Below are 12,801 nucleotides of genomic sequence, written 5' to 3'. Positions count from 1 at the left end.
AGAATTATGAGTTTTGTGCTGATATATGTTTAATTGCCATCTCTTTGAAACCCTGCCAACATAATTTTGTGCGATCTAACCAATTGTTAGTGATGTAGAGTTTGATTAGGGAGCAGAGAGTGATTAGAACGTGTAAGTGTAATTTAGGCATCTTAAATGGGGGAATATTTAAAATAGCTGTTTGCCAAGAAAGTGTAGAATTGTAATATCCCATTCTTTTTAGTCGCACTTTGAGAGAACACCACAATTTGTAGGAATGATTACAATGCCACATAACATGAAGAAGATCTGCTCTCAAACAAGGGCAGCATGTACAAGCAGAGGAGTTATTAGAATTAAATTTATTTAGTATTACAGGTGTATAGTACGAGTTATTATTCAACATCAGTTGAGTATATAATACTTTTTTGAAAGGGGCAAGTTCTAAGATGGTTTTATGGCTAGTAGTTTTGATCCTCTGTGATAGGTGAATTTATATTGTCCCAGTAGTTGGAGAAAAGGCAGTTATTATTGTAGAGTAATGGCTTTAATAACTTGTAAGAGGAAGAGATAGTTTTTATAGGATTTGAAAGTGTAGAGATAATTTCAGATAATTTATTTATTTCCCTTAAATCAGAAGGAATGCAGAAAATTTGTGAGGATAATAGTTCTCGTAATTGACGTAGAATGACTGTGTATTTATTATTGGCCTTGAGAGTTAGACGTAAATCTGCAATCGATAGAGATTTATGTTTGAGCAGGTCCCAAACTGTAAAGTCCGTAATAAGGGGGAATTTAGAAAGATCAATCATATTATTATTGATTTTGAAATTTGGATTCAGATGTAGTGGTTGTAGAAGGGGAAGAGTGTTTTCAAGATTAATGTCTTTAATCATTTTCTGGAACAATCCAATTTTATGCTTCAGTAAGGGGAGTATTTTGGAATTGTGTAGAGAAATTTGTGAGAGAAATGGGATGGCTTTCGGGTTAATTTTATTGGAAAAACCAAGTAATTTTTGTAATGTATTATTTCATCAATCAAGACACTATTAGCATTTTAAAAAAGTTCTCAACTGTATAGCCCACCAAGCCAGTCCACTGATTATGTGTTAAGGTAGAACTTCCAAATGTAGACAGTAGATTGTATGAAACAGACTGCCTAATATCCACTGAGGTTTTAATTTCCACCACATTCTCACTATCTGAAGGTCAGCCATACCTGTATTCAGTAAAGGTGTGACATATCATCTTGGGAAGCAAATAGAGGATCAAAGAACATTTTCAGAAATATCAATGTCTGTTAATATTGCTGTCTTCAGCTGTATGTAAAAAAAATATTATATTCATATTGTAACTGTGATCTTAGTTGTGATGAAGAAGCTAGTCTGACTTTCATAAAAGGAATCCATGAGTCACAAGGGTTAATACCTCATAGCCAGCACTCACTGGTTTACCATTTCATGGAGAATCAAAAAAAAAAAAAAACAATGCAGAGAGTCCTGAAGCAGCTGCAGTCAGGCCAAATAGAAATCATGGGTAATGAATACAGAAGTTGAGGCAGGATATCCTTTTATATAATATTGATCAGATCCCAAAAGACAAGGCTAACACTTTCCACTTAAACAGAAACAGAATTACATTGTCTATTAAATTATTTAAGTTTTCAGTTACCATAGTGTTCCGATGGGTAGAAACCAAGAGCCCCAAATATCTGAACCCATGTTCTATCCAGTCCAGTACAGATCTACTACAGAAGATTTAGAAGTTATTTTATTTTTTTTATTTTTTTTAGTAAGGAGATATGTATACCATTTGTTAATGTTTAGTATATACTTCTTAAAAGCTATATCTTCTTGAGTTATCAAAGTTTAATTTACTGATCAGTCTACCTGACTGAATAATAATAATACATCATCAGTATAATTTGGAACTTCACCAGTTTATTTTATTTTCTGAGTAGTATAACAAGGATTGTAATGGTCTAATAGAAACTAAGAGGACACCAAACAACCTTGTCATATACCATTTGAAATACAGAATGGACTTGGAAAACTCTGTCTCATCTGACCCTTGAAGATGGTTTTTGTATAAGCTATTACTTTATTAATAAAGAAGAACAGAATTGCATTTTTTCAACATATCAAATGCTTTCTCCTCATCTAATAAAATAAAATTCCCAGTGCTCATCTACGGTGTCAGAGAAACCTAAGGTGCACATTACAATACATAACTATCAAGAACTTTTTTTTGTGAAGCTTACTTCACCTTTACTCAGTAACGGCAACTGAATCTTCTCTCACCTTGTTGCCAAGGACCTTGCAAAAATTTTGGATCTGCAGTTAATCAGAGAAATAGTTCTGTATGAATTAACACTCAAGAGGTCTTTTCCAGGTTTGAAGAAAAGGGTGTTGGAAACTTGAAAATGTTTTGTTGATGGGGGTATGTCTGCCCCTCAAATGGGTACATTGAATGGTAAGAGGAGGAAACATCAGCTGCCACTCTTAGCTGCATAATAATAAATAAAGGACACCTAGACTTGGAACTTTTTCCAGTAAACAAAAGTTATTCAGTGTGATTACATCAGCTTCACAGAACTTCTGTAAGTAGCTGGAAAACTGTTTATACTTTATTGTGGATACCACACAATCAAGCCACAGTTCTCATTTTAGTAGCAGGAATAGATTATGGTGTATAAGGTGGTAAAATCCTACTCACCAGAATCTTGGACAGAATCTCAGCAGCACCTAACCAACTAGCATTGGCTAATTAGAGGAGATGCACATCTGACTCAGCCAGTTTGGCTGCTATGTGAATCAGAAGTACTTGTAAGTTAGCTGACCCTTCAACTGACTGAACTAGATGTGCTTATTTTTAAGATCAAGTGACATCCTCTGTTCATCTCTAATAACACAGGGTATAAACATTATGACATGTACTAATTTTCCCTTAATGGACAGTCAGTCCAAGTCTATCATATGAAGTTTTTCCACTTTATGAACTTATTAAACTATAGGTTTTCTTAAGCAGGTAACAATTGCTTGGTTATATAATATAGCATTTGTTATACATCATAGGTTCATAGGTTCATAATAGGCTATCTGCCCTGGGGCAATTATAAGCGTAGCCCGATTCTGTATGGCTTACACCACCCCTTGATTTGAGTATACTGTGCCCTTTTTAAGGTTTAGTTTACTGTGCCTCTGTCTAATAGTGACACGGGAGTAATCTCTGGGACAAACCTACGATCCCCCATCCCCCTATCGAGATTCTTCTTGAAGAGATTCAGTGAGGTGCTCTGCCTCACATGAACTGGAATTCTATTCCAGAGCGAAGGGAGCCTCTGGGTTATGAACCTGTCCCTCCAGCAAGTTCTATTTATTTCTGTGCGGAGGTTCAAGTCCCTCCAGCTTGTGGCTCTAAGGGATTTAGATTTACTGAGGTGGAGCATGTCCATTAATTCTGGATTTGACATAGCTTTGTATGTCAGGCATAGATCGCCTTGAAGTAGGCGGTATGCAACTGAGTAGAGCTGGAGTTTTTTTAACCGAGCAGCATATGGCATCTGTTTGAGACCCTTGATCCTCTTGGTGAGATACTTTTGGGGTCTTTCTAATTGCTGCAGGTGTCGGGTAAGGTACATGCCAAAAGGGGCATTGTATTCTATGATGGGCCTGATGAGGGATGAATAAAGGAGCATGATTACCTCTCTTGATCTAGATGTGAAACCCTTCGTGATGAGGTGGGCTATGTAGAAGGTCTTTCTAACCACTTTGGCAATGTGGTTTTCAAAGGAGAGATTGCTATCAACTTGGGTCCCCAGGTCCCTAATAACTTTCTCTGTACTTAATGGGTTTCCGCCTATGTGGCAATTTGTGGGCACATTGTTTTTGCCAAAGGGTATGACTATACATTTTTTGGCATTTAGCTTTAAACCATGGTGCTGGCACCAGTTATCTGTCTCTGTGAGACCTTTTTGAAGGATGTTTGTGTCAGCTGGAGAGTAGATTATGGCGCCTAGTTTGCAGTCGTCTGCGAACTTGGTGACCCATAGTCCTCCCACGTTTGCCTGTACTTTGGAAAAGTATATACCGAACAAGAGTGGTCCCAGGACAGAACCCTGTGAGATGCCACTTGTGACCGGTTTCGAGTCTGACATAGCTCCAGCAACTCTCAATCTGTGGGTTCTGTCTTTGGGCCAGTTTGCGACCCATCTTGTGACATAGGGGTTTATATTTAAGCTGGATAGCTTATCTATGATGCCCGAGTGGGGTATTGTGTCAAATGCCTTTGCAAGGTCCAGATAGGCTGTGTGGACTACCTTCCCTTCATCTATGGCTTGGTGACTGTTTCAAAGATGTCAACCAGGTTCAAAAGGCAGGATCTGCCCTTGACAAAGCCGAACTGTGTAGGATCTAGTGTCTGTAGGTCCCCAATGTCTTTGTTTATGAGCTCCATGATGATCCTCTCCATAGCCTTGCAGACTAAGCTAGTCAGGCTTATGGGGCGATAGTTACCAGGGTCCGTAGAGGCTCCACCTTTGTGGAGTGGGACTACTGTTGCTGTACGCCATTCTGTGGGCACATATACTGTAGTGAGGCTGAGATTGTATAGCTGTTTTATTTGAGGGATTAGTTCCTCTTGGAGTCCATGTAGGATGCAACCTGGGACGCCATCTGGTCCCATGGAAGCAGTGTTTTTTGCTTTGGAGAGGGCAGCCTTTACCTGAGCATCAGAGATGTTTGGGAGGCAGCCCTTTGCCGGGATAGATACTTGCTCTTTTGGGGGAGAAGTTTGCACTGAACCTGTCTGCCAGGATATTGGCGATGTCTGTGGGTTCAGTGTATTTTTTTGTTGTTTAGAATCAACTCAGAACAAGTCTGGGAGTTGCATCCCAGGTTCCTAACATAACTGAAAAAAGCCTTATGATTGTCTTTGGTGTCCTGTGCAATTTTTCTCTCGAAGCTGGCCTTGGAGGATTTTATGAGGGATCGTAATTTTTTGCTAGTACTGATCAGAGATGCCTTCCCTATTAGGGATTTTGCTCTATCATGTAGTAGCTTCCTCCTTCTGTTGTACAGTTTATTTATGGCAGGGGTCCACCAGACTGGATGCCTACCTTTGGATGATTGGGTCTTGGTTTTGTTTGGGATAGCATGATCCATGCATTCCTGGAGATGTCCGTAGAATGCGTTTATATAGGATTCTGCAGTTTGGGCCGTAGTCAGAGCCTTTGTCTAAACACTGCTTGACCAAAGGTTTATGACACACAATAGAATGTTCCAAGATACATTTATTTATTTATTTGTTTATTTGTTTGTTGTTTAATAACTCAGTTGGGGAGCTACTACATGACCCTTTTTATGTGCTGTCTATGTCACATGGCAATACACAACTACATAGCACTAAACTAATAACACAGTACATACATGAAACAGTGAAACATAAGATACAATTAGTTGACATAGAAGAAACAAACAAGTCAAAATAAAAGTAGAGAATAGCTTTAGCCGACAACAAAAAAAATGGTAAAATGCAATATATACCTGGACACAAATGCAAAACATACATATTAACAATAATTCCATAGACATTACTCCTGAACATTAGAAGTGTATATTGGAGAGTTATAGGAAATGTGCCAGTAAAGGACAAGCCTGAAGCAATTGCATTTATACTGACTGGCCAGATGTACCTTTAATGTATTTTGAATTGGGTGAAATTGTCCAAAACAATTTATTTGGGTAACTTGTTCCGAGAACAGGTTTGTAAAAAGGACTTTTCACATATGGCTACACAAATTGAAGTTTTCCAGGTTAAGCGTGGCATTGGACCATGATGGAAGTATGTATTAGCGTGCACTAAAAGTTTATTAACCAAAGGGTGGAAAAGACCTATCATCAAGCATTAAATGTTGTTAAGCAGGCAAGTAACCATGGTGCAGATAGGAAATTATTAAGCCATTTTGATAGTAATAGAGTGATGTTCATTAGTGTTGGCTAAGTGAATACATCTGAAAATCTTGATTTTATGTGGCATGAAGTGATTTTCTGCTGGGAGCAGACAGAAGAGCAATAATAAATGTGTCATATTCTAATTTAAGGATAAAAAGCATTAATGGCACTTGAATGTTGAACTTCAGTTCTAAATGGTTTGGAAATACTATAGTCCACTTTAAGGTGCAGAAAAACCTTCAACGAGATCATTTCTGTGTAACTTTTGAAGGAAGGAGTACTGTCCTAAAGGATACTAAGATATTTTTGTTCCATTGAAAATGGTAGTCAAGTTCTACAAGGTTGTGTAATGCATGGGGTGCTAATATTAGCAAGTCTTTCTGAAGTCTCAAATATCATTCCTGTATACTTATTTCTGTTGATTTTGACTTTATTATCTCAGAACTAATTTCGGATAAGGATAAGCTATCTGTTAGAGCAGTGGTTACTCAAGAAGCTAACTTGTACACTGCTGTAAAGTTTAAGTCATCTGTATATAAGATTATGTCAAGATGGTGGAATGTTCCAAGGAAGCTTGATAGTATAGAGAAAAAAGCTTGTACAGAGCCTTTTGTTGCTCCTTTGGTAAGATAACCTATCCTAAAGAAATTGTTATGAATAGACAAGACAAAAACACAAAAACAAAAGTTTGGTAGGTAAGGTAATTATTAACCAGGTGAAAACATCAGGAAAGAATCCAAACTCAGCAAGCTTAAGCAACAGGCAATTGTGGTTTACTGTTTATAATGAATTAACATGATGGAAGAAGAAAGATAATTGATGCAAAGCGGAGTACATGAAAAACAATTGAAACTCTATACCCCATTAAAAACATGAATTAAGAATTATTCTAACATTGTGTTGATGAGAATGACATCTGGAATGTACAAAGCATCAGAGCAGCTTCTTTTCACAAGGCAAAACCCAGAGACATATTTGCACATGTGTTCCTACTCTTTGTAATGCATGTAGTAGCTAAATGTTATATGGCTGCAGTGCTAGTATAGGGCATCAGTAAAGTAATATAAAAAGATGAAGAAGTAAGTGCACATTCAGCGATGATTTGATATACTTGATTTTCAAGCCATAAGGGTTACTCTGTAGTAATGTATCAGACCAACGCTTAGGTATCTCAGACTTGAATTAAAATGCTATGCACCTACTTATACTGCACCCACCACTATACTGCATGCCACACTTAATGAGGCAGGAAAAGCAGAACACCACAGTTCTGTACAGCCAATCAAATGCAAGGTGTGCACTCATGTAGAGAAGACCCAGCAACTACTTTTAGACCACCAGACAATCCCTAGGCAACCTCAATAAACTGTGTAACAAGGGCTAGGAAACACACTAGGCAGTCCACAACAGACAGCCCACACACTTTCCACAATTCACAAAACCATGTCTCCAAACATTAGACTTTATAGGCTCTTACAAGCAAGGTCTATCCTGGATGCATTTAGGCAGTACACAATTTACAATGAATAACAAAGTCTCTCCTCTGTATTGTTACAAATCCTTCTGAAATTTGAAGCTAGAAAAAAATGAAACAATTAAAAGATGAATACAACTGTCAGTAAAAACTGCACACCATATGTCTGGAAAAATTACTGTTATTGTAAATGTCAGCAGCTAGTAAAGAAGTAGATGATGAGAATAAACATAGTTCATATCTTGAATAGTTAAGGAAGCAATTTAAGCACCTCATTTGCAGCTTATTCAATCAGTGGTTAGGAAAACAACCATGGATCACAGAGCCGAACCTGTAGAGTTGAAGATTATTCTCTGACTTAATTGAAAGAATAACCAAAATTAACAGATATTCGTTTAACTAGTTAAGTCGCTGTGGTGCAGCGGTAGCATTATCACCTCACAACAAGAGATTTTCCCGTTCGAATCTCCCCCGGAGGGCCTTCTGTGTGTAGTCCGCATGTTCTCCCCGCGGTCGAGTTGCGTTCCAAAGACATGCGTAGAATGGGGATAGTTGGGCGTCGAGCTGGCACCCTAAATATCTACTGCCAGTCATTAGTGGACCGGAATTCCGCTGTGGCGATCCCTAACCGGGAAAAGTCGAAACAGCAACAAATGTTCCTTTAAGTCACAGCACATTTTCACACCACATCAACAGGAAAATCATTAAAAAATCAGACAGTTTTTATATGATAATTTCTAGGAGGCATGTGCTGTGCACAGAATTTTCACCTTTTATAAATAGTTCAGAACTCCGTACTTATTAGATAAGAAGATTTTCCATGTTTGGGTAAATAGCTTGGTGACCAAATCAAATGATTACAGTGTCCAACAGTGTAAAAGAAGTGCTTTTTTAAAGAACCACAATCTGACAATCCAAACTGTACTAAGCTGTTAACGTTTACAGCAATCCTCAAGATATACCATTTTCTTACAAATTGTGTTTCTTGTTTCAGAACATTCACTTTGTTCTCTGCTTAACTAATTTACTTCTCAGAGAAGATTAAGCTGACTTTTATATTTGCTAAAGCAGCTCTGGTTTTCTTATGGACAGGTTTAGATTTCAGTACATTGTTATTAAATGAACTAAGAAAGTATTTGAGACTTGCAGTTTCTTCCTGAAATCATTTCTTCTGACAATAAAACTAGGGCAATTTTCTTTCTTCCTTTTCCATGTTCATCATGTCTTCTGCGTGAAGCCTAGGTCTTCTAGCACTCAGTCCAGCCAATGGCATTTCACAGGGTGTTCTGTTCTTGTACTAGCTTAGATGTGGTGAAGAAGAAGGCATAGACTCATGATCAAAATATCTGCCATCATTGCAAAGTGCATTTAGCACACAAGTAACTAATAAACAACAGAGGAGATGAGTGACTGTCTTTGTAGTGAAAAGTATACAGAGCTACACACATTTAACAATATCATACATGGAAATAGATGTATCATGTTGTACAGATCTCCACTCAACTTTCTAGAGCAAGTGTTTTCTAAAAAGTGACTAATACCCAAGTGCCACCCAGAGATTGCCTGATAAAACATTTGAAACATGAAGGAAGATTGCAGTCTGTATTTCAGATTCTTCACAATAACAATCCCTTGTTTTGTTAATAACAAGTTGAGTGTCCACTGCACAGAGATAATTTTCAGTAATGACTTGATAAGCAGAAAACACGATATACATATCAGAAGGCAGAGAGAACAGTTCACTGTCCCCGTCTGTCTGTCTCTCTATATATGTGTATAATACTGAATGCAATAGCGGTAAAAAGTCCAAATTAATAATGATGGCATATAATGACTATTCTTGTAGTTTTCCTCCAGTTTAAGACCACATTTAGCCTTAAAAATGAAGATTAATTTTATATGTTGTTTATGTCCTATTTTATGATTTAAATGCTAAGTGGATAGGTAACTGGGAACATATTTTTCTTAAAGAGTAATTTTACTCTGCTTTGTTTGGTGAGCAATAATAACTATGAAGTTTTGAAGTGCAGTATGACATTAAAACGCACTGTGGTAAAATTATAGCTTTAAATATTTCATATATCTGAGGCACATTTTCTATTGCATTTTCCCTATATTTAGTCTTGGCTAACACCTCAGTTAAACGTTAACCTTGCATTACCTGACCTGTGTAAGAATTTTAGCAGTCCAAACAAAGGTCATGCTTTCTTCTCATTTCCTCTAAGACATAATTTGCAGTAAATGAGATTTACAAAATATTAACAGTGAAACTTGTTGACAAGTTTTTTTTAGTAGAAACATTAGTCTGATATGTATGTTGTCAAAATGCATCTGAAGAACCTGTATTTTATATTCTGGTAGTTCTACTTTTCTACTTTTCCTGCAACATGGTTTCAAATGTCATCATCATAGAACAATAGTATACAGTAATATCAATTTTAACTATATTTAAAACGGTTAGGTGCATAATACTCTGATTGCTGAAATACAGTGCATCTTTAAAAATTTGCCCAACTGTTCCAAGTCAGAACATGTTCCTCTCTCTTTTGAGTGACGGTTTTTACTCAAGAGTAGCAAAATGACACTTGCTTGTATTCCACACTAACTACAATAATTGCTTCAAAAATCTGAAAATGTTTCCCTCTTGTGAAGTTGATTAACTCTTTATGCTGTATACTGACAAGTTACATATATGTTCAGTTACAGAACAGTGAATATTGGATTACTTTAATTTGCTTAATGAACTATGGCATCAACCAACAACAGTGAGAGTCAAGATACAGATGTTCTGCTAATTGCCTTTCCAGGACCTGAAGACATGCAACACATGCTTTTTGTTCTTTTCTTTGTTCTCTTCATGGTAGCATCATTCAGCAATGTAACAGTATTGTTAATTATAGCAACAGTAAAGTCTCTCCATGAACCCATGTACTGCTTCATGGCATTCTTATCTGTTGTAGATCTTCTTTTAGTCCTTATTTTGTTGCCAGAGATGCTCGTATTATTATGGTCTGGTCAACAATTTATACAGCTGGATGTGTGTTTATCTCAGATGTTTTTAATTTCAGTTTTGGCAGGCATGGAATCAACTATGTTAGTACTAATGGCTTTTGATCGCTATACTGCTGTGTGCAATCCTCTGAGATATTCAACGATTGTAACAAAAACATTCATATTTAAAGGATGCTTAGTTGTTATAGTCAGAAGTGTTTGCATTGTAATGCCACTGCTTGTACTTGCTAAGTTGTTGCCATATTGTAATACCAGCATTGTTAACAATGTTTATTGTGACTATATTTCTGTCATCAATGCTGCATGTGCCCAAACAATCATAAGTAGACTTTATCCTCTTTTGACACTTATTATAGGAATTATCCCTGATATATTTTTAATTGGACTATCTTACTACATGATTGTTAAAGCTATAATAAATTTGAAATCAACCGAAGCTCGCCAAAAGGCATTTAGCACATGTAGTTCTCACATTTTTCTGATTCTGACATTCTATCTGTCATTTACAATGACAATACTAACATCACTTTATGAAAACAAAGTACCAGCTTATGTTCCTGTTCTAATTTCTGCACTATATATCACTGTGCCACCGACATTAAATCCTCTGATATATGGTATAAAAACTAAAGATATTAGGCAAGAAATAATAAGACATGTAAGGAAATGTGGAAAGATTTCACAAGGTGATATGCAACGAGTGTTATTTTAATAAAGATGAGTTTTGTTTTTATTTAGTTTCATCTTTCCATTTGCTTACAAACAGTGCCTGTACACTTCATATAAATGGTTTGTTAACTGCAAATAATAGATACATAGTTACAACTTATGGGATATGTGTACTATATGATTATTCAAAAATAATTTCAGATTTAACTGAAGTTGCATATACATTTTAACAGATTGTTAAAATGAATTTTTAAACTAGTGTAAATGTGCAGTGCTGCTGGTATTAAAATGTAACTGATATATGACTTAACTTTTAGCTGAATGAATACCACTATGTAAACAGGCAAGAACATTGCATTGAGCAAAAGGCCACTGTCTTCTGGGCAAAGGCAAATTAAGACTCCAAAGAAAGAAAGCAACATCATTATTCATGGCTGTTGTGAGCAATGAAGTAAAAAATCCTTTTTGTCCTCAAGTTGTATTTATCATTAAAGTTTAGCCACACAAAGAAGGGAATTAAAGAAAGGGAAGGAATGGAATTGAAGATAAAAGGAATTCCACCTCAGGTAATACAAGTAAGTGAAATACAGCTTCATTCCAATTAACATATTCAAGTAACTTATAATCTACAAGTTAGGGTAGCAGCTATTTACAAAGGCTATGTACACCATCTTTTAATTAATAAGTGACAAATAATACACCAAATTCACAGAGTTTCTAAACTTCATGCAATAAATATTAACTACTGCCCTTATAATATTTTACATCTGAGCTATTATAATCTTTAGCTATTTGTTTGGTACTTTGTCTAACAATACAGATAACTTAGACCAATACTTATGGAGAACATTTTCAAAGTTATGCCATTTAAATCATGTATAAATTTTAGCATTACATGTTAGCCATTCATTCCTCATTTGGGAATGTGCCACATACCATGTCCTTATAATGCACTCTGTTTGCACTGCCAGTGAGTTCCCCAGGCAAAAGATGCTAACTGTTATTATTAACACGTAAGTTTTGGGGCATCAAAATAAACCAGCGCATTTAGACAGAGCTTTACTGTCTAATCAAAAGATCTGAAAACCAATTTGAATATCTTTGCAATATGAAATTGTTCCAGAAATATCACTCAATAAATGCATTATTTCAAGTGCCTTTTAATATATTAGAGCATCACCAACAAATTAAGCCATGAGGAACATTTCAATACTCTTCAATAAATGTTTTACATAAGAACTTCCATAAAATTTCTTCAGAAAAGAGAGGACTATGTTTAATAAGGGGAGATAAAAATGAGGGTTTTCTCTTGATTAATGATTTATCATACATATCTGCTACAATGTTTAGATATTTAGTAAAACTATCTTTTTCAAGTTTTCTTAAAAGCTAATACATCATGGAGAGTCTATTTGAACTGTAGGTAACTTTTTGAATTTTGTTCAGTAGTAAAATTGTTTCTGGCATTTGGTTCATTGTATACCTAATGTAGCTTGTATTTGTTTCCTTTATTATACTGAAAAAAAATAGCTATATCACCACCAAATAGCATGATATTGACACTTGTTTAGTCCAAGACCTTCATTCAACTGTTCTAAAAAACAGTACATGTGGCTGGTGGCATATCTTATTTGTCTAATTAATTAGTTATCTAACATTTGTTAAATGGGCTGGTGGGCTGGCGGGCTGGCGCAGAACCCATAAAACCTCTATACA

The 12,801-nt window shown here is 36.1% G+C and overlaps 1 protein-coding gene across 1 annotated transcript; it reads left to right on the top strand.

Moving 5' to 3' along the window:
* Window positions 1-10,150: 10,150 nt before the first annotated feature.
* LOC122802287 (olfactory receptor 51E1-like) lies at window positions 10,151-11,128 on the top strand. The gene has a single exon (XM_044071936.1). It carries the CDS (start codon window positions 10,151-10,153, stop codon window positions 11,126-11,128), a length of 978 nt encoding a protein of 325 aa, XP_043927871.1.
* Window positions 11,129-12,801: the final 1,673 nt, after the last annotated feature.

This window comes from Protopterus annectens, chromosome 5.part0 (assembly GCF_019279795.1).
Source record: "Protopterus annectens isolate FY-2018-M chromosome 5.part0, PAN1.0, whole genome shotgun sequence".
Taxonomy (NCBI): Eukaryota; Metazoa; Chordata; order Ceratodontiformes; family Protopteridae; genus Protopterus; species Protopterus annectens.
The sequence above is the reverse complement of the archived record's forward strand: the minus strand, read 5'-3'. Positions and strand labels throughout refer to the sequence as shown.

Coding starts and splice junctions, on each gene's coding strand:
- LOC122802287 (XM_044071936.1), top strand. CDS start 10,151: ATGGCATCAACCAACAACAGTGAGAGTCAAGATACAGATGTTCTGCTA.